Source organism: Rhipicephalus microplus, chromosome 2 (assembly GCF_043290135.1).
Source record: "Rhipicephalus microplus isolate Deutch F79 chromosome 2, USDA_Rmic, whole genome shotgun sequence".
NCBI lineage: Eukaryota > Metazoa > Arthropoda > Arachnida > Ixodida > Ixodidae > Rhipicephalus > Rhipicephalus microplus.
The window spans coordinates 91,121,090-91,147,748 of NC_134701.1; the positions used below are offsets into that span (position 1 = coordinate 91,121,090).

Genomic DNA, 26,659 nt, shown 5'->3' on the forward strand with positions numbered 1-26,659 from the left:
GTCTCGGGCACAGACCTCGACCGAGTCTTACGTCTCCTATATAGAAGATGTGTTATCGTTGTGTCGCAAAGCCAATGCCGAGATGCCGGAGGCTGACAAGGTTGGACATATTCTTAAGGGGATTGCGGATGACGCATTCAACCTCCTCATCTGCAAAAAGTTTTCTACAGTGGACGCCATTATAAAAAAATGTCGGTGCTTTGAGCAAGCGAAGAGCCGGTGGATTAACAGCGTGTTTACCCGCCTTCCGAATACGGCTGCAACGTCGTCTTGCGAAGACCGTGCAAGAACACAGCCGCCACCTCTAGATTCATCTGATCAGGTGACCCGAATCGCACGGCGCGAACTTGAAGCCATTGCCTCTGCTCCGGCTCACACCGCTGCAAGTGACACGACCCCACTCACTGCTAACAAGGTTCAAGCCATCGTCCGCCAAGAACTCGCCAGCATAGGTATTCCCTCGGTGTGCGCTTTGCCCAGCCCGCAGCTAGCTTCATGGCGTCCACCCTCGTCCCATCACGAGCAGCAGTTTATGACCAGATCTCGCGACCCTGCTGCGTGGAGAACCGTCGACAATCGACCAATTTGTTTTCATTGCCACCGTATCGGTCATGTCGTCCGTTACTGCAATTAGCGCTGGTCCTCGCCACCTCGGACTTCATCTCAACCTCACTACCGACAGGACAGCACCCGCTTAGCATCTGCCGCGCAGCCTTCTCCGCCAAACAACTACAGAAGGTTCAACAGCCGATTTCCGTCACCGCATGGTCGTCAGTCGCGTTCGCCTTCAGGACGTCGCCATTCATCTCGCTCACCGCAGACTCGCAGGCCGTCGTCCCAATTCAATCCCGCTCCTGCCTACCCGGAAAACTGAACGGTGCAGCGCCCGGAGGTCACGCTGCATTTTCGACTTCCTCCACAAATCCTCTCTCGACACTTCCGACGAGACAAAATTTGTTCGACGTTGACGTTGACGGTGTGCCTATTTCTGCCCTTATAGATACTGGAGCGCACATTTCTGTAATGAGCGCGAACCTTCGCCGACGCCTACATAAAGTGCTCACGCCTGCCGCTTCCCGCACATTTCGAGCCGCTGATGGGAGGACCCCTGACGTTCAAGGGATGTGCACGGCCCGTGTGTCCATTGCCGGTCATCCTACATTAGTTCAGTTTGCCGTCATTGAAATGTGTCCTCATGACCTAATACTTGGTTTGGACTTCCTGTCACGTCATTCTGCGCTCATTGATTGTGCCACTGGAGCTCTTCAGCTTGAACTGCCGCAGTTTGCCGATTTTTCAGCCCACTATTCTCCCCGTTTATGCTCTCGTCACCACGTTCGTTTGCCTCCGAAAGCTGCTACATATGTCACTTTGTCATGCTCACGTCACGTGCCCGATGGTGACTACCTCGTCACTCCTATAGTCGACGTACTGATGGCCCGAGACGTCGCCCTTGCTCACACTGTTGTCGTCGTTGCTAATAATACAGTAATTATACCACTACTCAACGTGAGTCTCTTGACTCAAGTTATTCCGCAAAACATGTCTTTGGCCACCCTATCTCCACTTGACAGCTGCAACGTTACTGGTTTGGACACCGATACTACATCCCCCTGTCTTGGCCGCAATTACGCTCTGCCTGCAGATGACATTAACAAGATGATTGCTCCCGACCTCACTGCAGCGCAAGCTGCCAGCCTCCGTTGTCTGCTAACATCATACAGAGACGTTTTCGACTTTGACCACTGCCCTCTCAGCCAAACAACTGCAGTGACTCACCGGATCAACACTGGTGATGCCAGTCCTATACAGCGGCGTCCATATCGCGTATCTCATAAGGAACGCCAAGTAATTCAGAATGAAGTGGACAAAATTATTACTAAAGACGTAATAGAACCATCATCCAGCCCCTGCGCCTCTCCAGTCGTGCTCGTTGAGAAGAAGGATGGCAGCTGGCGCTTTTGCGTGGACTATTGCCATTTAAACAAAGTGACCCACAAAGATGTCTACCCTTTGCCCCGGATTGATGACGCCCTCTATTGCCTCCATGGTGCCCAATACTTTTCGTCCATCGACTTTTGGTCCGGCTATTGGCAAATTTCCGTCGACCCCATGGATCGTGAAAAAACCGCTTTCGTTACGCCCGACGGCCTCTACCAGTTCAAAGTCATGCCGTTTGGACTGTGTAACGCGCCGGCAACTTTCGAGCGCATGATGGACTCCCTTCTCCGAGGATATAAGTGGACCATCTGCTTATGTTGCTTGGACGATGTCATCGTCTTTTCACCTACCTTTGACAGTCATATAACATGTCTGTCAGCCGTTCTGGATGTTTTTCGAAGAGCTGCTCTCCAGTTCAATTCTGCAAAATGCCATTTCGAACGTCGCCAAATCACCATACTCCGTCACCTTGTCAGTGCCGATGGTGTTCAACCAGATCCCAAAAGGTGCGAGCAGTACAACAATTCACTGAACCACGCTCAACCAAGGACGTCCGAAGTTTTGTAGGGCTATGTTCCTATTTTCGTCGATTTGTCCGCAACTTCGCCGACATCGCTCGACCGCTTACTGATCTCTTAAAGAAGGACGTTCCCTTCGCATGGGGCATCGAGCAAGCGGACGCCTTTTCGGCCCTTATCCATCTGCTGACTACGCCACCAATACTGGCCCATTTCGACCCTGCATCACCTACAGAGATTCGAACCGATGCCAGTGGCCATGGAATTGGAGTGGTCCTTGGCCAACGACAGCACGGGAAGGACCGCGTGATTGCTTACGCGAGTCGTCTTCTTTCACCTGCCGAACGGAAGTTCTCCATCACTGAGCGTGAATGCCTAGCTTTAGTGTGGGCCGTGGCGAAATTTAGGCCTTACCTGTATGGCCGAACTTTTTCCCTTGTTACAGATCATCACGCTCTTTGCTGGCTGTCATCACTAAAAGACCCATCTAGATGTCTCGGTCGCTGGGCGCTCCGTCTGCAAGAATACTCATTCGTGGTCCACTACAAGCCGGGACGCCTGCACACAGACGCAGACTGTTTGTCACGTTATCCGGTTGAAACGCCCGACTTGACAGACCTTGATTCAGACCCCTGCGTTCTCTCCATCCACGCTTTGGCTGATATCTCCACCGAACAACGACGTGACCCGTCGTTACTATCCATCATCGAGCGTCTGACCTCTGCTCCAACAGACCCTTCCGTTCGCCTGTTCGAACTGCACGACAACATTCTGTACCGTCGCAGCTTCAACGCTGATTGCCCGGAATTACTACTCGTGCTTCCCCATCACCTGCGTACCAGCGTTCTCGAACAACTACATGACGTACCTACAGCCGGTCACCTAGGCGTCTCTCGTACCTACGATCATGTGCGACGTCACTTTTTCTGGCCCGGACTGTATCGTTCTGTGGTTCGCTATGCCACTGATTGCGACCGCTGCACACGCCGCAAGCGCCCCTCTGTGCTACCGTCTGGCCTCCTACAGCCCATTGACATACCGACGGAACCATTCTTCCGTGTTGGCCTTGACTTGTTGGGCCCGTTTCCTACGTCCACCTCCGGAAATAAATGGGTTGCAGTCGCCACAGACTACGCCACACGCTTTGCCATCACTAAAGCACTGCCGACAAGCTGTTCCACTGACGTCGCTGACTTTCTCTTGTATGAAGTCATTCTTCATCACGGTGCTCCGCGGCAGCTGCTTACTGATCGAGGAAGGTACTTTCTTTCACGTGTTGTGGATGTCATTCTCCGCGCCTGCTCCACTGAGCACAAGCTTACCACCACTTATCATCCACAGACAAATGGATTGACCGAGCGTCTGAACCGAACGTTGACGCAGATGCTGTCAATGTACGTTTCGCCAGATCACCGTGACTGGGACAAAGCACTCCCCTTTGTCACGTTCGCGTACAATTTTTCACGGCACGACACAGCTAGTTATTCGCCGTTTTATTTCCTATTTGGCCGACATCCAGCCTTACCATTTGACACGCTCCTTCCTTCGGCTGCCCCCTTGTCTACTGAGTGCGCCAGCGATGTCGTTTCTCGAGCCCATGCAGCCCATCAGCTTGCCCGTGATCGGCTGCACTTGTCGCAAGCGCACCAAAAAGACCGCTATGACAGTCGCCACCAAAGCGTGCACTTCTCGACGGGGTCTCTGGTACTTCTCTGGACACCAAACCGCCAAGTCGGCTTATCAGAGAAGCTACTATCACACTACCATGGCCCCTACAAAGTTACGACAACTTAGTGACGTGAGCTACGAGATCGCACCTCTAAACAATGCCTCTTTGACCCCCTCACTCCAGACAGACGTTGTACACGTTGCCAGACTCAAACCGTATCACCCTCCTCGCTCGTCGCCGCCGTACTAAGCGCCGTGACGGCGCTTCCGTGCAGGGGAGTGATGTTACGGTGCACCATCGACAGGAGCGAGCGTGGCACTTTGCGAAGATGATTGATTGATATGTGGGGTTTAACGTCCCAAAACCACTATATGATTATGAGAGACGCCGTAGTGGAGGGCTCCGGAAATTTAGACCACCTGGGGTTCTTTAACGTGCACCCAAATCTGAGCACACGGGCCTACAACATTTCCGCCTCCATCGGAAATGCAGCCGCCGCAGCCGGGATTCGAACCCGCGCCCTGCGGGTCAGCAGCCGAGTACCTTAGCCACTAGACCACCGCGGCGGGGCTTGCGAAGATGAAGAAGACGCCTGTGTGTTAGGCGCTTGCGCGAGAGGCAACTCGGACATCTTGTTCGGCTGCTGATTCTCGGTGGACGCCATCCATAAGCCTAGACCTCGCCCCGTCACTATATCTATCTATCTATCTATCTATCTATCTATCTATCTATCTATCTATCTATCTGTGCGTGTGCGTGTGTGCGTGTGCGCGTGTGCGCGTGTGCGTGTGCGCGTGTGCGCGTGTGCGTGTGCGCGTGTGCGTGTGCGCGTGTGCGTGTGCGCGTGTGCGTGTGCGCGTGTGCGCGTGTGCGTGTGCGCGTGTGCGCGTGCGCGTGTGCGCGTGTGCGTGTGCGCGTGTGCGTGTGCGCGTGTGCGTGTGTGCGTGCGCGTGTGTGCGTGTGCGTGCGCGTGTGTGCGTGTGCGTGTGCGCGTGTGCGTGTGCGCGTGTGCGTGTGCGCGTGTGCGTGTGTGCGCGTGTGTGCGTGTGCGTGTGTGCGCGTGTGCGCGTGCGCGCGTGCGCGTGTGCGCGTGTGTGCGTGTGCGTGTGTGCGCGTGTGCGCGTGCGCGTGTGCGCGTGTGCGCGTGTGCGCGTGTGCGCGTGTGCGCGTGTGCGCGTGTGCGCGTGTGCGCGTGTGCGTGTGTGCGCGTGTGCGTGTGCGCGTGTGCGCGTGTGCGTGCGCGCGTGTGCGCGTGCGTGTGTGCGCGTGTGCGTGTGTGCGCGTGTGCGTGTGTGCGTGTGTGCGCGTGTGCGTGTGTGCGCGTGTGCGTGTGTGCGCGTGTGCGTGTGTGCGCGTGTGCGCGTGTGCGCGTGTGCGCGTGTGCGCGTGTGCGCGCGTGCGCGCGTGTGCGTGCGCGCGTGTGCGCGTGTGCGCGTGTGCGCGTGTGCGTGTGTGCGTGTGTGCGCGTGTGCGTGCGCGTGTGTGCGTGCGCGTGTGTGTGCGCGCGTGCGTGCGCGTGTGTGCGCGTGTGCGCGCGTGCGTGCGCGTGTGTGCGTGCGTGCGCGCGTGCGTGCGCGTGTGCGCGCGTGCGTGCGCGTGTGTGCGCGTGTGCGCGCGTGCGTGCGCGTGTGTGCGTGCGTGCGCGTGTGTGCGTGCGTGCGCGTGTGTGCGTGTGTGTGCGTGTGTGCGCGTGTGTGCGTGTGTGCGCGTGTGTGCGCGTGTGCGCGTGTGTGCGCGTGTGTGCGCGTGTGTGCGCGTGTGCGCGTGCGTGCGCGTGTGTGCGCGTGTGTGCGCGTGTGCGCGTGCGTGCGCGTGTGCGTGCGCGTGTGCGCGCGTGTGCGCGTGTGCGCGTGTGCGCGTGTGCGTGCGCGTGCGCGTGTGCGCGTGTGTGCGCGTGTGTGCGTGTGTGCGTGTGTGCGTGTGCGCGTGTGTGCGTGCGCGCGTGTGCGCGTGTGCGTGTGTGCGTGTGTGCGTGTGTGCGTGTGTGCGTGTGTGCGTGTGTGCGTGTGTGCGTGTGTGCGCGTGTGCGTGCGCGTGCGCGTGCGCGTGTGCGTGTGTGCGCGCGTGTGCGTGCGTGTGTGCGCGCGTGTGCGTGCGCGCGTGCGCGTGTGTGCGTGCGCGCGTGTGCGCGCGTGTGCGCGTGTGCGTGCGCGTGTGCGCGCGTGTGCGCGTGTGCGCGTGTGCGCGCGTGTGCGCGTGTGCGTGCGTGCGTGCGTGCGCGCGTGTGCGTGTGTGCGCGTGTGCGCGTGTGCGTGTGCGTGTGTGCGCGTGTGTGTGTGCGTGTGTGCGCGTGTGCGTGTGCGTGTGTGTGCGTGCGCGCGCGTGTGCGCGTGCGTATGTGCGTGCGTATGTGCGTGCGCGCGCGTGTGCGCGTGCGTATGTGCGTGCGTATGTGCGTGTGCGTGTGTGTATGTGCGTGTGCGTGTGTGTATGTGCGTGTGTGTATGTGTGTGCGTGTGCGTGTGTGTATGTGCGTGCGTGCGCGGGTGCGTGCGCGTGTGCGTGCGCGTGTGTGTATGTGCGTGCGTGCGCGCGTGTGTGCGTGCGCGCGTATGTGTGCGTATGTGTGCGTATGTGTGCGTATGTGTGCGTGTGCGCGTGCGTGCGTGTGCGCGTGCGTGCGTGTGCGCATGTGCGTGCGCGTGCGCATGTGCGTGCGCGTGCGCGTGCGTGCGCGTGCGCGTGCGTGCGCGTGCGCGTGCGTGCGTGCGTTATGACGTCTGGTTTGAGACAGCGTTCATTCAGCCCAAGGGCTCAGCAAGGAACGTACAGACCGAGACCGATTGTGCACACACCCGATGATTATTGTGGTGACCCCCAGTGAAGATGAGGACAGTGACCCAGACGGATGATGATAATTAAGATAATACATCTATAAGAAGCGCATAATGAATGCCCACACAAATTCCCCCCACATCGAAGCGGCTAACCTGGCCGTAGCAAATCAATATGGCAGAGAACTTCGCCTGAAAGGGTTCATGCGAGACACGTGCACGATCTCTGTGGAGCGGTGACGGCCGTCTGTTGAGACGACAAGTGGGACCACACGATAATTAACGGGCGAAGTCTGTTCGATAACTAACAAGTCTCTTCGAAGTCTGTTCGAAGACCTAACTAACAACAAGTAACTAACAAGTCTGTTCGAAGACCTAACAAGACTTCCAATAAGGCTCGTGGAGCACGAACCTCTTGTGGCTTTTCTGTCGTGGCAAGATCCTTCGCAGGCCCGTTCTAGTCTCGCCTTCAAGCTTGCCCGTGCTCAATCTGCTGGGGTGTTCTTGGCTGAGGATTGAGTGGTTTTAACTTTCTGTCTTAGAGTCCGATTCTATAGTTTATCTGTTTCTGAGTCTAACCATATCTCTAGTGCTCACGTCGACTACTACTCCTGGCCAGGCGCGATCTGCCTGGTCAGCGTCCCTGCCGTCTAATGAATTACCGCTAGACTCCTTTTTCCGCAGTGGTATCGACAGCATTCCCATGGCACTGGTACCTACAAATGGAGGCTTCATCAGACTTACAAACTCTCAGGCGGTTCAAAAGAAACTTAAGACAACTTCAAACCATTTCCAGACCATCACAGATGTGCACCAATTCGGGCGAGGAGGTATCGTGTGTAGGTCGCCGGATCAGACGTGCGTGCAGGATCTTCTCAAATGCACCTCCTTTGCTGCTACCCCGGTGAGTGCTTTTATTCCGCCTCACCTTGCATGTACCAAAGGCCTTGTACGGGGAGTCGACTCCAAGCTGAGTCCAGCTGAGACCCTAGACAGGCTCTCTGGAGCAGGCGTAATTTCAATTTACCGGTGTAATCACCTAGTCGACAAAGAGAGGGCACCAACCGAATTTGTCATCGCGACATTTGTGGGCACAAAATGCCCGTCGGAAATAAAATTATGGCCACTGATCTTCCGAGTAGAACCCCTCGCTTCTCGTTCGATTCGGTGCAAGAACTGCTGGAGATTCGGCCACAGTGCGAGATGATGTAAATCTAACGTTCGTTGTAGCACCTGCGGAGAGAGCCATCATTCAAGCAAGTGTACTGCAACAGCGGGAAAATGTTGTCTCTGTGGGGGCAGTCACTGCGCCTAAAAACTCTGACTGTTCCGCTCGTTCCCGGGAGGTTCAAATCCTAGAAGTTATTGACCGCCGCCGCCGTTCTCGAAGGGAAGCCATTGACATAGTTGGAGACAGGGCTTTTGGATACTCTGGTATTACAGCGCGCTGCACTTCCAGTATGGACTCAAACCTATCGCAGGCTATTGAAACTGCTGTGGAAAAGGCAGTGAGTAAGGCAATGGATAAACTCATATCTAACCTTTCCGACTGTTTGGTGCAAATTCTTTCAAGTCAGATAGGACAAACAGTACAGACTAGTACAGAACCTGCAGTATTAGATATTACCAGCGATGCCACACAGCTACGCAATGTAGTGTTGGACGAACTTTCTGCATCTGCATGCAAGGCTAAGCAGTCAGGAACACAGGTGCACTTGGACCGACATTTCTCTCAGCCGAGCACAAGTACTGCTACAGATATGGAACTCGATATACGAACTAATAAACGTACCAAGCTCAAGTCCAAATCTGAACGGAATGAATCAGCTATTTCGCGTGAAGATGCTAACAAGGGCGCGACATGCGCCTCTGCGGTGCGCTCAACACCATAGGTCAGTTGAGGGTACTACAGTGGAACTGTCGTTCTATATTCTCAGCCTCAACCGACTTACATTACTTTTGCAACAATTTTAATCTTGATATTATAATTCTCCAAGAAACTTGGCTCACACCAGATAAAAATTTCCACCTTGCAGGTTTTCGTTCTTTTCGATTACATCGCCCATCACGTGGTGGTGGTTTCATGACTCTTGTATCAAGTAAATTATGCTATAGGGCGAAAATTTCTTTCAGAATGTTGGACTTGGATTGTGAAATAATAGCATTAGACTTGTGTCTCCCCGGATACCACCCTTTTTTAATTGTAAATTGTTACTTTCCCTGCGGTGTGCAAAGCACGCGTTATCTTGACAGCGTTTTGGTAGCATGTAGAAAGGAAATTGTACTCACAGGAGACTTTAATTCACATCATTTGTCTTGGGGTATAAGGACAGATTCTTGTGGTAGGTGACTGTGGGAATGGACCATTGATCACAACCTCTCCTGTCTGAATAAAGGTCATGTAACATTTGTCCGAGGTCAAACTAGCTCAGTATTGGATTTAATGTTTTGCTCCAATGCAATCAAGGTTCTGTCATGGGCTGTTCTGGATTCAGTAACTAACAGTGACCATCTTCCTGTAGTTTTTGACATTACTTGTCCAACAATAACTTTAGATCAGCCAAAACGCACATACATCAACCATAGCAAATTTCAAGCCTGCCTCTGTTCTGCCATTTCCAAGCTTGAAAATGCCAGTACTAAGGAGATTGCTTCTACGATTGGTTCAATGCTGGAGGGATCTAGAAAAAATTCTGAATTTTCAATTCCATACAATAAACAATCCTCCTCTCATTGGTGGAACGATGAGTGTACGCGCGATTACAGAAGACGAAAAGCCGCTTGGAAAAACTTCTTAATCAGAGTCCAACAAACTGGAAGGACTATCGATTCCTTGCTGGCGTATTTAAGCGTACAGTGAACCGCGCGAAAGAAGAATACGACAGTAGACATTTTGATTATCTTTCTAAATCAAAAAATAAGCGTGCTTTGTTCACTTATCTTCGGACAAGAAAAGTACTGCCAGCACCTTTAACGTTGCAGTCATGTGTCTTGACGCCCGTAAAAATGAACACCTCTCTAGAAGACATAGCGCAAGGTTTAGAACACCACTTCACTGCTAATGTTTTGGCTATTCAGTCCGTTCTGGTAAACTTGCATTAATTTCGAGAAGTTTCTTTAGCTGAATTGAGTCAGACAGTAATATGCTTAACGAACTCAATGTTACGAACTTTATGTTGAAATGTTTACTGCAGGAATCGCCTAATCTTTTGCTAGAACTAGTGAATTATTCGTTAGGGAACGCATGTATACCTCCAGAATGGAAACTGGCCAAAATTGTATTGTTGCTAAAAAATGAAAATTATGCATACACGTTGGATAGCATAAGTCCGATCGCACTGACATCAAACTTAGTGAAATTGGTTGAAAGAATCATCAATATACGAATTAATGAACTTATTACCATGAGGTCCATTCTAAGTCCCTGTCAAATTTGGTTCAGGGCTGATTGTTCAATTTGGGATGCCCACGTTGGTTTAGAAAGTCGGCTTCAATTAGCTCGGCTACATAAAAAATATGCAGCTTTAGTTACCTCAGACATCCCTAAGCATATGATACCGTGGAGCACTGTATTTTGATAGATCGATTAGAATACCTTGATTTTCCATCATACATAGTAGCGTGGGTTCACAATTTTCTTGCAGACAGAAAATTTTATTGTTTCAAAGATGGGTTTTCATCATCTACTCATACCCAAACGAGGGGAGTACCGCAAGGCGCGGTGCTTTCCCCGGTGCTATTTAATTTACTAATGAGCACCGTCCCACGTAAACAGGATATAACAACTTATGTTTATGCAGACGAAATCTGCATTTTTTGCAATGGCAGATAACATTCCGACTTTATGTGAACGGCTGCAGACTTACCTTACTATATTGGAGAGGTGGCTCGATGGCAACAGCTTTTTACTTAATCTGAGTAAATGTGCCCTCCTTGTTTTCCCGCTGCAATACCCTATGAACATCTCTCTGTCTTACCATCATGAGGATATACCACAGGTGAAATCTGTTAAATACCTTGGAGTAATTTATCACACATCGCTTAACTGACAACCTCATGTCAAATATATCGCCGGAAAAGGTGTGCGGGCCATTGGCATATTACGTAGGCTAAGCAACTACCGCATAGGTATGAGAAGAGACACATTATTAATGATATAACACATGTAAGTTCGTTCCATTTTGTAATTTGGTTGTGTACTTTTCTCTGGAGTTCCAGCTTACAAGTTGCGGCCTCTAATTCTTCTGAAAACAGAAGCTTTGCGCTTATGCCTTGGCCTTCCCAAAACAGTTGCCAACAATGTGTTGTATCTCGAATCGATTGATTGATTGATATGTGGGGTTTAACGTCCCAAAACCACTGATGATTATGAGAGACGCCGTAGGGGAGGGCCCTAGAAATTTCGACCACCTGGGGTTCTTTAACGTGCACCCATGTATCTCGAATCGAGGGTCCCTCCGCTTTCTTGTAGAATTCGCCGTCTGACTGTTCAGACATTCTTAAGAATTTATGAATCACCATTACGACATTCAGAAACAGCCTTTATTTCCACCCCGGAATCATTTTTTGCTACTAGATGGCCGCGATTTCACACGCCACAAATTGTATTTGTGCAAAATTTACTGGAGCCTCTAAACGTACGTATATGCGACATCATGCCGAGTCGTGATAATTCAGCCCCGGTGGAAATTCAATTCGACGACAATTTTCCTAATAATGCCAAATTACTTCCCATAATCTTTTGGATGGTTTACTACAAGATCACCTGTGCCGTATTATAACGAACGTTATTATTGCTACAGACGCATCGCAATACGACGAAAAGTCAGGGGTTGGTATTTTCAGCCCGATTTTAAATTGGATTTATTCCCTTCGACTACCCGATTTCATACCCGTTTTTGTGGCTGAGTTTCTGGTAGTAGTGCTTGCCTTACGCAAGTTAGATACAGCCATTACATCACCTGTCATAATAACAGATTCCCTATCTCTCTGTGCGGCACTTTCTGTTGGTGCTGATAATCACGTAACAAAGGCGTTCCGTGCACTAGAACCTGCGCATTTGACAAAAGTACGATTAGTTTCGGTGCCTGGACATAAAGGTTTGTTTCTAAATGAAATAGCCGATTCCTTAGCTAAGTCGTCAAACAGCGAACCAATTCTACCGCTCTGTCCATCATCCGCTTATGTGACTGCTGCTTGATTCCGCAGACGTACGCTTATGCAAGTCTTTAAGGGTTCAGCGCTAACAAACTCTACAGAATATCGCCATTTATTATATCCCTGGCGAAGAGACTTTTGCCGCACTCGAAAACAAGAAGAAGGTATCACAAGGCTGCGTTGCCGGGTACCAAATCTAAATTTCTAGAAACACAGGTCTGCTCAGGCACCTTCGCCACTGTGCGCATTCTGTGATAAACTGGAAACAATAGACCATTTCTTTTTGACCTGCAGGCGGTTTAACACATTACGAAAAACCATATTAGAAATACCTTTACGTGGTATTGGTATGGACTTATCTCTGCCTGTCATTTTGTCTTTTGGAGCTTCCATTTCTGGTTTCTCTAATGCGACAGTATGGGCGGCCGTCCGGGACTATATTGATGAAACTAATAGGTTGACCTACCAGTTTACGTAGGTATTACTGATAGGTAATACCTACCAGTTTCATTATCCTAACATGTCCACAGAATTCCATACGTATAAAATCAGATTATTGCTCTATTCTAAGAGTAAATTTGTTTGTGTAAATATTTGTATGCATTACATTAAGCACCAAACTTTCCTATAGGCTATCGGTAATCTTTCTGTTATACCTCCATCATTCCAAATCTGAACAGTAAATTTTAAAACCACTCGATTCTTGGCCAATCCCCCACAGTGGGTATGCGCCACTAACAATAGGAGAACAACAGCAACAACAACAACTATGCGAGGCCCAATGAAGTGTGGCTGGAACTTGTCACACAGACCAGGTGTACGAATAGGTGTGAACAGGAGCCCCTCGTCACCAGGTCGGAAGAGTATAAGGCGATGGGATGCGTCATAAATGACTTTTCGATCTTGCTGTCGCGTTTTCATTTCATTTCATTTCATTTCATTTATTTATACTGTTAGCCCAGAAGTGGGCCGTTACAGGGTGGAAGTACAAACAATTATTTGCAAAAAAGAAGTACCGTACAGGTCTCGAGATAATTTCTCGGTATTATTGTGACCAGCAACTCGAAGTTATACATAACATACATAAATGGAACACACATGCGATGCAATACATACGCGCAGAACAGCACATGACGCATTTGAGGCGGCACTTTTGCACCGCGCTGAAGATTTGAAAGACAACTACTGCAGAATCATGCAACCAACGAAAAGTACACACACACGCCAAAAAAAAAACATATGTCACTGTTATTCGGAAAATAAACGTTTTAGATTCTGTTCAAATGATGTAAGCGAGGAACAACCAATTATAGACTCTGGCAGCATATTCCAATCTTCAATAGCACGTAGAAAGTAACTGAACTTAAAGCAATCGTTACGTGGGACTAGGGGTGGTATATACATATTATGGCGATGTCTGGAGTGTTCTTGTGTGTTGACCTGGAAGTAATCTGAATAGTTTAGTTTAAAATGATTATGAATTAACTGGAAGAGGAATTTCAGACGCTCAATCCTCGTCCTAAGTTCAGGACTATCCAGTCCAGCTTTTTTACAGAGTTCAGTAGGAGAATGATGTCGGCGATATTTATTAAAAATAAATCTCGCACCAAGTCGCTGTATTTTTGTTATTTTATTGCAGTTTGTCTTTGTGTAAGGGTCCCAGACAATTTTAGAATATTCGATAATAGATCTGACAAGAGTTTTGTAAGCAAGACACTTTATATCAGATGGGGCGGTATAAAGGTTACGTCTAAGGCTATACAATGCCTTGGTAGCCCTGGAGCATACATTATCAATATGAGTGTTCCACCGGAGGTCGGGCGTGAACCATAATCCAAGATATTTATAGTTTTGTACACGCTTGAGGAAAGCATTGCCAATCTGGTAGTTGTAATCTAGAGGTGCTTTCTTTCTAGTTATAGTCATAAAGACTGTTTTTTCTGTGTTCAAACTCATTTGCCATTCTTCGCACCAATCCTTTATTCTTTGAAGATTGTTGTTTAGATTAACTTGGTCATGTTCAGTATCGATTCTGCTATAAATAACACAGTCATCGGCAAACAACCTTATCGGGACCGTAACGCGGTTTGGTAGGTCATTTATATATAACAAAAACAAAAGGGGACCCAGCACACTCCCCTGGGGAACTCCAGAATTCACTGCAACTGCTCTAGACTGCTTATTTTTTATTTGAACAAACTGCTGACGGCAGCTGAGATAGGATGAAAACCTATCCTTCCGTGTTGATGCGAGCTCAATGGCGACACCGAGCTAGTCTTGAAAATTCCTCGCTGGAAGACGGAGACGAGTTGACGTCACTGTTGAAAAAGGAAACTTCGAGGAAGAAAGTGGGGGAACGTCCATAAACGAGGTAGAACGGCCAATAACCGGTGGTGCGCTGAACGGTCGTGTTGTAAGCAAAGGTGAGGAATGGTAGGAGAGTATCCCAGTTTTTGTGATCTGGACTGATGTAGATGAACCTCAAATGGCGTTGTGGGGCACGGAATTGGCTGTAGAGGCCCGGCCGGTGCAGTTGTCTGGATTTTACGACGCTGGCACGGGATACAGAAACCGACGTAGCGCGTGATGCTAGTAGAAATACCAGGCCAGTAAAAGCGACTTCAAATGCGATCGTGAGTTTTTTTAATACCAAGATGTCCGGCAGTCAAATCATCGTGGAAGGCTTTAAGCACGTCAAGTCGAAGAGAGTGTGGTAACACGGGGACCCAGCGTTGACCATCAGGGTGGTAGATGTGACGGTACAGGACTCCATTCTTCAGCTTAAATCGCAAGCGTTGACGACGGTGCCGCGCGTTAAGTGGATGGGAAACTCCTGAGAGCTGGTCCATAACACGCCTACAGCACGGATCAGACAACTGGCAGGAGTGAAGTGTGCGCTTGTCGTCCGATAATAGCTGGTCTATTGAGGCGAGTGCAGGCGCTACAGTAGAAGTGATGGCCGAACTTTGACCGATGCTGAGCTGGGTATTTGGTAGCGGGCAGCGCGAAAGGGCGTCGGCGTCTTGGTGTTTTCTACCTGACTTGTAACTGATATCGAAGTCATACTCTTGTAAACGTAGAATCCACCGACCCAAGCGTCCAGACAAGTTCTTCAACGTGAAAAGCCAGCATAGGGCGTGGTGATCCGTAACGATCGTTAAATGACGGCCGTGGAGATAGGGACGGAACTTTTGCACTGTCCAGACTACAGCCAAGCACTCCTGCTCAGTTATGGTATAGTTCTTCTCGGTCGCAGTAAGTACTTTACTGGCATATGCGACTACTCTCTCTTGTGAAGAGGTGTCACGTTAGAGCAGAACGGCACCTATACCACGGTCACTAGCGTCCGTATGTAGGATGGTCGGTGCGGCCTCATCATGTGGCGGAGTACAGGTTCGGACGTGAGGGCACACTTTAACAGGTCGAATGCCGTTTGACATTCTTCTGACCATAGAAAGGGCACGTCGGAAGCTAGAAGATGGTGCAGTAAAGCCGCTATTGATGCTAAGTTTCGTATGAAACGGCGTAAGTAAGAGGCGAGATCAAGAAAACTTTGCAACTGCTTCGACCTTTCGGGGCGCGGAAAGAAAAACACTGCAGCAATTTCGTCCGGATCTGGCTGAATTCCATCCTTGGTCACGACGTGGCCCAAAATCTTGATAGCTTTTGTGGCGAAACGGCAATTTTTTTGTGATGAGTTGGAGACCAGCGTCATTCAAACGTTGCATGTGCTGAGGAAACGACGAAAAAATGACGATGTCGTCCAAGTAGCAGAGACAGGCATTTGAGACCGCGTAGCATGGTATCGATCATGCGCTCAAATGTAGCGGGCGCGTTGCACAGCCCGAAAGGCATAACGTTGAATTCGTATAGACCGTCGGGGGTTGCGACTGCCGTTTTCTCTTTATCGTCTTCGAGCATAGGAATTTGCCAGTATCCGGATCGCAGGTCAAGGCTGGAATAGTATTTCGCTCCTTGTAGAGAATCAAGGGCGTCGTCAATGCGAGGCATTGGGTACAGATCCTTGCGAGTGATCTTGTTGAGCGCCCTATAACCGACGCAAAAGCGCACGGAGCCATCCTTCATGTGAACCAGAACCACCGGCGACGACCAAGGGCTAGATGAAGGGCGAATTACCTCTCGTTTGAGCATGTCAGCTACGTTTTCTTCGATGATTTTTCTCTTAGCAGGAGACACGCGGTAGGGCCGGCGGCGTACAACAGATGTTCCGATTGTGTGGATTCGATGCGTTTTAGTAGTAGCACGGCCCAACGTCGAGGAGTAAACGTCGAAAAAACTTGCGTGTTTCTTTAACAAAGCAAGTAGCTGTTGCGTCTGTGAAGGCGTCAAGTCGTCGCTAATGGCTGCAGTAAAGGCAGAAGAAGATGCAGGCTCACCCCTAGGGCTGTCGCTGGAGGAGACGGCATGAAGTGGCACGACACACGCAGGCTCGGGATCCGTCACGCATGCCACCGTGGTGTTCTGGGGAAGTAGAACTTTTTGCAGATGTCGTATTCACAGCAGTGATAAGTGCGGAACCATTGAGAAACCGGACTACACCGGAAGCGAGAATGATGCCTTTACCGACACATTTAAATGGTGGTGAGACCAAGACGTCGCCATGGTCGATGTCCTTGGAGGTAATAGTTACAATTCGCTCTTGACCTGGTGGTAATTCGGTATCTTCCGCAGCTGTCAAATGAAGTGGCCTCTGGGGGTCGTCGCTGAGCGTGCAGTCCGTGTCGGTGAGGTGGACGACGCGTTGGCCTCAGCAAATAGCTGCGGAGGCAGAAAAAAGAAAATGCCATCCTAAAATTAGTCGGCGAGAGCAGCGGGACAGGACAGCAAACTGGATATGATGGCGGATGCTGTCGATGAAAACACGCACAGTACAAAACGCGGAAGGGCGAATGACGTTCCCCTGGGCAGCGACTAACATGGGACCATCGCAAGGCGTCGTTACTTTCTTTAAATGTTCACACAAATCAGCACGTATAACAGACAATGTCGCACCTGTGTCCACCAAAGCATCGACTCGCACTCGTTCTACTTCCACAGAGACCATGTTACACGGGTCTGATGGAGCAAATTCAGTTCTAATTGCGAATGCAGTTTTTCCTCCACAAACTGCATCATTTAGTTTTCCGAATGAATATCAGAAGAGAATGAGGCGAACGAAGTGGAGAAGTGGAACGGCGAAAGGGCGAAGGCGAGCGGCGTCTCGTGTACCGGCTGTTCCAGGGTGCAGTCGATGCCGGAGGAGATGGAGACCGGTGCGGGGGAGACGAATAACGTCGACTTTGATAAGAGGCCGCACTGTAAAAATCCCGTTCACGCATGTCGTTCCGACGCTCATCTTGCTGGCGCTTTCGGCAGAAACGAGATATGTGGCCGCGATAGACACAGTAGTAGCATACAGGGCGGTACGAACGCCAGGGCGGGGAGTAGAAGGCGTTCGGGGCCCCTGGAGATAGCGCGGTCAGGTGGGCCCAAAAAGGGTCAGGGGATATCGGACGGTAGTACACTGGGGGAGCGGCAGCGACCGACGCGTACGATGCTAGCGGCAACGTCGTGTTTACCTCGCTGGGAGGCATAGCAGCGACCTGCGCGTAGGTTCGTATGGGCCGAGACGAGGGTGACTGGACGTGAGCCGGAGAGTTCAGAGATGTCAGTTCCTCCCTGATAATTTCGTGTAATGTCGCTCCCGTAGACTGTGGAGAACACGGTGGAGAAGATGGGAAACCCATGTTCTGCAACTCTTCACGTATTATGTCTCTTATGAGGTCCCGGAGAGGTCCGTTGGATTGTTTGCCTATGTCTGGTTGTAGACGAACAGAGTCCAGAGTATCGAGGCGCTGACATGTCATGACGACGTCGGCTATGGTAGCCGGGATCTGAGTAACCAGGGCATTGAAGGCCACAGGGCCTATACCCTTCCTAATGTGGCGTACTTTGTCGGACTCCGGCATAGATGAATTGGCCCGCCGGCAGAGCGCAAGAACGTCCTCGATGTACGACGTGTACGACTCACAGGAATGTTGTTGATGAGTGTTGAGGGTTCTCTTCGCGACTGCGGACCGAACCGCCGGTGTGCCAAAAACGTGACGTAGCTGCTCGAAGGTAGCCCAGTCGGGTATGTCGATTATGTGGTTAAAGTACCACATCTTCGCCCCACTGGTCAAGTAGAAAGATACGTAATGGAGCTTGGCGCTATCGTCCCAGCGATTAGCAACACTCACGCGGCTGTACTCATCGAGCCAATCTTCCACGTCTTCGCCGCGACGTCCGGCGAAGAGAGGGGGATCACGCTGGTGGCTGCGTACGTACACAGGAGGCGCGGCTGAAGACGGCGGGGGAGAGATGGCAGCAGTGATAGTAGCAGCGCCGGCAGGCTCGTTCTGTGACATGCTGCCAGACAGTGGGGGCAATCGGCGGCCTGAACGCAGCTCCAGGGAGTCGAGCGAAGTGGGAGAGGACCGAGGACCGAAAATCCACCTCCACCACGTATGACGTCTGGGTTGAGACAGCGTTTATTCAGCCTAAGGGCTCAGCAATGAATGGGCAGACCGAGACCGAACGTGCACACACCCGATGATGATTGTGGTGACCCCCAGTGAAGATGACGACAGGGACCCAGACGGATGATTATGATAATGCATATATGAGAAGCGCATAATGAATGCCCAGAATATATATATATATATATATATATATATATATATATATATATATATATATATATATATATATATATATATATATATATATATATCCATTTTGAAACAATTTAGGAGTAATATTCAGCTCTACAGAGAATTTCTTCGAACCTTTAAATAATTGCTGCAATACATCGGCAACATTCCTGTCACTGAATAACATAGAAACAAAGCCCCCCCCCCCCCCCAAGAAAGTACATTTGGAGTGTTTATAGTAGAGCGGGGTAAAATGAGGCACCGATCAAAATGCGACACCTTGATTTTGCCGGCCTCAGTAGCTGATACAAAAGTGGTTTTTCTTAGTTTCTCCTTTGCAGCGATAAGCAGTGGCCCTTGTATATCTATTGTTGTTTAAGTGTTTATGATTACTCACTGCGTATGCGTGAAAAAAATTACGCGGATGGTGTCAGTGTGTTCGCGACTCGTCAAAAAGGACGTAATTAGGCTCGGCCAAATTCAGGATCCGTGCATGAAGCTACTCCTGCGTCAGTACAACAAGTTAAATATATTGTTACTTTAGACTATACGAGCTAGATAACACCAAAAGGTTATTTCATTTGGTTCTCGGGAACAAAGCGGGAATTTTTCTGTATTCTGGCATGTGAGGGGGGAAAGAGGGCAAATTGCGACAAAAAGTCATCTAATTGCCTTGGAGAGTGTCTTAATAACTGTACCGTTGCTTACACTCAATATTTATTATTTTTCTTTGTTTGAAATGCTTCCTAAATGGAAGATAATATCACAAAGAGCTTCCCAAGAGAAAAACGACATGAAAAAGTTCTGATTATCATTAAAGGCAGGACTCCCTCCATTCTCACTGCATCGAGGTTTTTCCGTGTTTGCAAGGATGCTCTCAAGAGACGCATAAAAATGGCGGAATCTCCAAGTCATGTCATCCACGAAGACGTCTTGGTGTTGCGTTTTAGTGACCTTTTTTCATTATCCTACTAGCGTTCCACGGTGGTCGTCTGCTCGATGCGCTAATCGTGGGGACACGAACGCATGCGAAAGGCCCGCACATTAGCCCCACATATTGTTGCAATTTACAGAGAAAAAAAGAAAAAGAAAATACGTGCATATCCTCTTATTGCGTCTCATTATTTATCTCAAATTTTATTACCGTCTTCAAGCAACGAATTGCACAAACTACGCATGCATTTTATTAAATAGTTTGCGCAATGTCACGTGTCACTGTTTGCAACGTCAGAGCAGAGTCGTTTGTCTGCGTAGAGAACCAACGCCACTGCACTGCCGTGTACGTAGGGAAATTCTTACGTACACGGAATTCCCTCATTCTCTGGGCGCGCGCCTGCGAAAGGAAGAGGGAGCAGGGTTCATCTTGAAATTTGACCAATTTCTGCGGCCCGTAGCACTGCGAATTTTGGGAGACGTGATCGTGAACGCCCGATCTGCGCATTGCGCTTGTCAGCTCAAAATCGTCAAACTGTATGAGTGGTCCTTTAAGGTATGATTCTTCATCTTCGTCAGCCACAGCATAAAAACTTACACAAAATTCTTTGCAAGTGTGTAGCGGGTACCGAAGAAGAACAAATTATGGTACAGGACCCAGAGTGGATCTGAACCATACATTTAGGCCATCATCATTATCATGAATGCCTCCCTACTAAACAAAAATTATGATGATTTACATTGCAGTAGGTACACTGCTAGTGTGCTTGTGGCAGATCTAATAACCAGTTATTTTTAAAGATCTGGTTATTTCATTGAATGGAATACTTTGTCACCTGTTTTATTATTTCTATCATTGAAGTGTGGGGTTCAGCATCTTGCTAACAAAAACGCCGCTATAGTTCGTTTTCTATTAGATAGGCTGCCAATGTTAGTTTGTTTTAGACAAAACATAGTACACCACTGTTTTCGCATTGCGAGCCCTAGAGTGTCATATTGTAAAAGAGCTATAGCGATATATCCTACTCGCAATCCGCTAAGCAAGCCTTGAGACGCATGTACTCGACCCAATTAGAATTTCATATCACCCAGTAACGGAATTTTTTTAATGGCTGCTGCACCTTCTCGTTCGCCAATTTCGAGCAGCACTGCCCGTGAAGCTGAAAGTACTTACCATTTCGCAGTCGATTGCATAAACCCCAGGGCAGCCGCCGTCGGGTTGTGGACCCTTGGCAACTGTCGACACAAAGCCCGTCAAAAAACTTGGGTCAGGCCCATCGTACACGTGACCCTGTGAAAAGTAACAGTAGGTGCAGATGAGTCAGTGGGGTACACCAGATGGCAAAAAAGTAAACGTGTCTCATAAATTTTCTAGCACACATTGAGGTCATATACTACGAGCTTCCTTGTGTAAATCTAATGGACAAGTAATAATCTAGATAGAAATCAGAATGGAGGTTGGTTGACAGAAACTTAGCATCTATTTTGATAAGGTACCTTATAGGAAAGTATCGTTAGCGCAGAATTCATTGAGTTCATAGGCCTACAAGGTATTAAACAGCAATCGACGCATGACCAGAACATTTTTGGGGGCTGAAATACTAACCGTAACTATATTCATGCTTCACTAAGCCGGTTCGAACAGAGAGGTACTACGCTTTACCAACAACTTTGGCAGGACTATATAAAACTGGTGGTCACCTAATTCTTTACGGAAATTGTAAAACACACTCTTGCAGCCAACAGGCTGCAAGCACAGAAAATATTGCGCTAAGTACGACCAAGCAGTAAGGTGCGCATTTGGGGTGGTTGGTTCATAAAACGGCGCTAAAGGAGACTGGACAAGACAGGATGCGAGACAACGGCACTGACTAAAGATCAAATGTGTTCATTTTTTTTTTCGGACCGCATATGGGCCTACACACTTTACTGTTATCGCAATGAAACAACAGAATATTTAAAACTGAGCCTGTGCAGAGGCCATGCAGTGATCATTAGGCCAGCCATTCGATCTCGTTCGAAAGGCTTACAGGTGCTTCGCCGCTATTGTCTATACGATAAGCATCTGAAATGTATTATCTTTAAAAAATGGCTTATGTTGTATCTTTAAAAGATGGCTGGCAACCACAATCGTTACAGAGGAGTGATAATTTACTGTCTGTAGATTCTTTTTGAACCTTATTTGAACGCTTACGCATCCGGTCATTAGCACTTCATCCCGTTTCACTGACATAATAATTCCCGCAAAAATAGAAATCTTTATCGATGTACTATCGATGTATACTGGGTGCTAGAGAACACGCACGAGAATCAGACGGGGACAAGCGCAGCATACCACGCTGTATACATCGATGATTAATCACCGACTGGCCCAATCATCCACCTCGATTGACCTCTATATTGACATGCTACCAAGTATATAAAATTTGACCAGAAAACGAAAGTCTAATGGTTTCCCTGCCGACAACGTTCTTGAGATTCTGCAGTATACCTTGCGCTGAAAAGGGTATACTCACTCAAGTTTGCTGCGAGTACGTCCCGTGTGGAACAGAAGCTGAACGCTTGTTTCTAAAACCTGCCACACGGCCTTCGACAATGTTAGTCGAAAACGTTGCTGAGAACCCTGCAAGCTTCAGAATGCCACTCGCGAAAGAAAACTTACTTCTCATTGGTGGTGACAAGACTTGTCAAGTGCTATCTTCTTGCAAGCTCTTGCAAGCTCTTGCAATGCCCTATGTAACGATCTTCGAGTGCGCAGAGGTAAAAGGGAGAAGGCTCTTTTGAGACCTTCGCGCGTAGCCCCAACAAACATAGCGCTTTGAGAACAAAATATTCAAGTCTGAGTGACGTCTAATGATGCTCAGTGGTCAGTTTAACAGTTCTTATTTCTTTGAGAAACACGTCTTAAATTTTCATTCCAGCTGCCAGGATTTTGAGTGCTGTAAAAGGCTCAAACGTCATGCACGCATCGGATGACACATACCGTGCTCGTCTGACTTGGCTTGATCTCAAAAATACTGCCATAGCCGGTTAACAGAATGTGACTGACGATGGGGGTGATGCGTGAACCTGTGGGCCCACCTGTTTCGAGCCTATGCTCGCTATGTTTTCTCAATGTGCACACTATCCCACCTAGTAAAATCCTTGTGTTAAGCATACTGAGAAGTAAACCGTTGCGCGAAGAAAGAAAGACGTTTTCTAGAGCCGTACCCTTTCTTCTGCTGGAGATACGTACCTTTTTTTCACGCAGCTGTTTACTTCGAATACATTTTCAATGTCCATCTCCATCGCTGCTTATCGGTCGGGCAACATTGCGATCATGTTGCGAAACTTCGAAAAGGCGGACAAATTTACATCTGTCGCATTTCAACGAACCAAGTCCGAATACGCAACAGATTATAACGGCAGAAAATTCCGACGTCTACAATTTTTGGACAGGTCACATTGCTTCTACCCTGGCATCTATCGCGACGAACTCTAACAGGTCTGTTGTGTCAAGAGGTTTCTGAAGTGCCGCAACAAGTTTTTCGCGTCATTTTATGGGCATTTGTGTTGCAACCATTTGATGTCTGTTCCCGGCTGAACTATAAACCATTACAGAAGTCTTCCATCTTTCTGTTTTAACTAAACACAAATGTTTCTTCGTGCACACTTGCATTATATTTACTTCTAAAATCCCCTACACTTTCCTTGGTATCATTGTCTGCTAGTTCTCACTGATGCCTTCAGCTAGAGAGGCGTAGCATTCGAGAGATTAGTGCTCAGCTTCGAGCTCGTCTTAAGATAACGGGCTGCATGGCGCCAACAGAAAAAAAAGTGTCCCACACTCGCCGTACTGGCTACTGGCGATGCTGACTTGCGCCCTCGCGTTTAGGTGCACATATATGCCCTATAAAGTTCACGGATGAAGACCACCACCATAGCTAAATTGGTAAAGCATCAGACGCATTATTAGAAGGACGCAGGTTTGGTCCCAAACCGCGGCCACTTATCTTTTCGTCCACTTTTCTTCACATCCTCAATACAGTGACTGCTTATAGCGTCTTCGATACTTTTCTTCGCATCATTGTCTATCAGTTCTCGTTAACAAGCGCCCAAATTCACATCCGTTGCAACGACAAAAAAATGTTTGTAACGCAAGAAAAAAATGTCTGTCGCTGCATATGGAATCTTGTAGCAACAGCGCTTTCTGTTGCCCTTACGGTAATTTTGCCACTGTCATTGCAACATGTCGGTCACTCTGGCTCTGCGACTTTACTTTATTGTCTGCAGGAATAGCGCAAAGTTCTGCAACCGGTACACCAACAGATGACACGGCCAACAACGTATCCTTGCGCACGCATTGCATTCTATAGGCAGCGCACAATCTTCACACAGGCGAATCCGGGAAAAAAAGAGAGGCAGCATTCCCTGCATCTTACCTGGGACACGCAGCATCCTGTCATTGTTTCGATGCCTGAGCAGCAGGTGTAGTAATACATAGGTTGACCCGAGAGTACATCTGAAAGTGAATTGAAATATCAAATTGTATCGTCCGTGCAGTATAAAGTCGTTTTCTCTTTGTATGCGAAAACATTAACATATGAAGACAAACATTTCATTTTTATATGCTAGCGAAATTATCGTTCATAACGTGTTTTTTTTTATTCATTCTGTGGCTGAAGGTTGATTAACATTGTAGACTCAAGTATTCTGCCCTCGGTCCTCGTCTGCTGGCACTGTGTACAAACTATAACATCATTTATTCGCTTTCGAAGAAAACCATACCATCTAAAGAAACTATCGTCTGTAGATACAGCGTAACCCGCGTACATCGTACTCACGAAATAATAATAATACTAATGAACGTGAATTCAATATATGGCATCCTACGATTAAAAGCTTTCAATGAGTTTGCCGTATGTTTGGTACGTATACCCGTGAGCAAGTTGGATTCAAAGCAACGCTTGACGATAATCCAGAAGAGCTGGATTCGCAGCAATGCACGTTTTAGGGGCAAAGCAGATTAGCGTCGAGGCCCCTCCGTTGCTGGGCTTTGTTTGTGCTCATGGTGACGATGACATTGATGACGATGCCAGGTACTCTCTATACGCCATGATGATGACGATGACGACTGAAGATTAGGCGCGTTCCAGTCAACACATTTTCTTTCTGCTGCGAATGAGAACAATCGTTAACGCGCTTTTGCCCGGGAAAGGCATTTGGATTGGATAAACTTTATTTGTGCCTGCAATTAGGCACTCACTCGCCCCAACGGGGGCCTACGTCGTCTTCGGTGTTACCGTTACTCGGTGCGGGTCTCCCTTTGCCATCGCTGGCTCATTGGGTTCCTGCCTTTCGAGCACGCCACGAGGGCTTGCTGGATGGTCCAGAGCTGTTCTTCCTGGTTGTAGCTCTTTGCGGCCGCCATGAGCCGCAACGGGATTGTTCTTGATCTTGCTTCATCTGGGTGTTTGGTGCAGTCCTACAAGATGTGCGTGTGATCAGCCGTCTCTCTGCGGCAGAACTTGCGCTTGTCGGTCGGGTAAATCTCGGAGTACATGCGATGCATCAGTGCCGGGCTCGGTAGGGTCTGGAACTGTCTCAGTAGTACTGCCTCCGCTCGAGCCAGCCGTGGGTGCGGGAATGGGGAATTCCTGCGAGCCAGGCGGTAGGCATTCGTGAAATCGTTGTAGTCCGTCATGCGGTCATTGGCTTCGAACCACGTTGGATGGTCTGTCGCCGGGGCGTGGTTGGTTAGCGCTCGCGCCGCTGCGTGTGCCGTCTCGTTGTGGTTGTCATTGCTTTCCGACGCGTCGCCCGCGTGCGCCAGGATCCACTTAATTCTTATTTTTCTGTCTTGAAATTTGACCGCACGCGATATACGCTCGGTCTCTTTACAGATTTGGCCTTTGGCGAAGTTTCACACCACCTATATATAGGGTCACTCAACGCCGTGTGGCAGGCTGTGTCGGCGATGCACCAGGGAGATGGCCACCTCCTCTGCCTGCTACGCTCTGGAATTTTTCCCGCTAGCTGCCGTCCTTGTAGCACTGGTCGACGCCTCGATGACGACCGCTGCGAATGCGTTTTGTTGGTATTCAGCCACGTCCATGTACCTCACGTACGCGTCGTTGGCGTGCAGGTCGATGATAGCTCTGACACTCGCCGCCCTTCTTCCCTTGTACTCGGGATTCATGTTTGCAGCGAGCGAGAATAGAGACGTGAGAAGACGTCAAAGGCGGCCGATGTGGCCACGCCAATCTTGCTACTTTGTTTCAGGCCTCAAGAGGAGCCGTGGCGGCTGCCAGTGTCCGACACGCCAGGCACGTGTGTTCGTTCTGTTCTCGCTGTTGACGAAAGCTGCCACGTAGTCTTCAGTCATTGTAGCAGCTTCCCGGAAGTTCAGCCGTAGCATGTCGCGGGCCGGAACTTCAGCTGCGGGAGACGTTGAGGTAGATGGTGGTGACTGCTTGCAAAACGTACAACGCGTTCAGTTCGGTGGAGTCACCTTCGGACATTGTCGACGGCGATGCCTCAGCGATCGGAGGGGGGGGGGGTGCAATAGCGGGCATGAGTATGGCCGTAGTCGTGGCAGACTCTAAGGCGTGCGGCGAGCTTGCCATCGTGGAGCCTGACCTGCCTGAGTTGTCTCGGGCGGTGCAGGTCGAGGAAGACGTGCAGGTGGCAGGCACGTGCGACGGACCTGCGTTCGTGGGCTCCAAATGGACGCACCTCTCGGTGCTGAGATCAGTCGAAGTGGGAGCGTCGTCTATTTTGTCGTCGTAGTCAGGTGCAGGATTGGATGTCCCTGCGACCGGATCTGAGGTAGGGGGAGTCGTAGCAGGGATAGCAAGGTCGCGGTCAATGGATGGTTGCAAACCGGTGGATAGCGCACGCTGTGACGCAGCGGCAACCCCGAAGTCACAGGACTCCGGAAGAGGGCGATACGTGAGGTCGTAGCAGGTGAGCAGCACAGTACAGAAGGCGTCATAT

At 49.3% G+C, this 26,659-nt stretch overlaps 1 protein-coding gene across 3 annotated transcripts in view; it reads right to left on the reverse strand.

The window, feature by feature from the left end:
• Positions 1 to 26,659, reverse strand: part of LOC119188023 (putative exonuclease GOR) — a 91,221-nt gene that overhangs the window by 18,603 nt on the left and 45,959 nt on the right. For all 3 annotated transcript variants that reach the window (XM_075886630.1, XM_075886629.1, XM_075886628.1), the window contains 2 exons: positions 24,106 to 24,185; positions 20,859 to 20,975 (listed from right to left, as the gene is read on the reverse strand). In XM_075886630.1, coding sequence (XP_075742745.1) covers positions 20,859 to 20,975; positions 24,106 to 24,185 — 197 coding nt within the window. The remainder of the gene's footprint in view (positions 1 to 20,858; positions 20,976 to 24,105; positions 24,186 to 26,659) is intronic.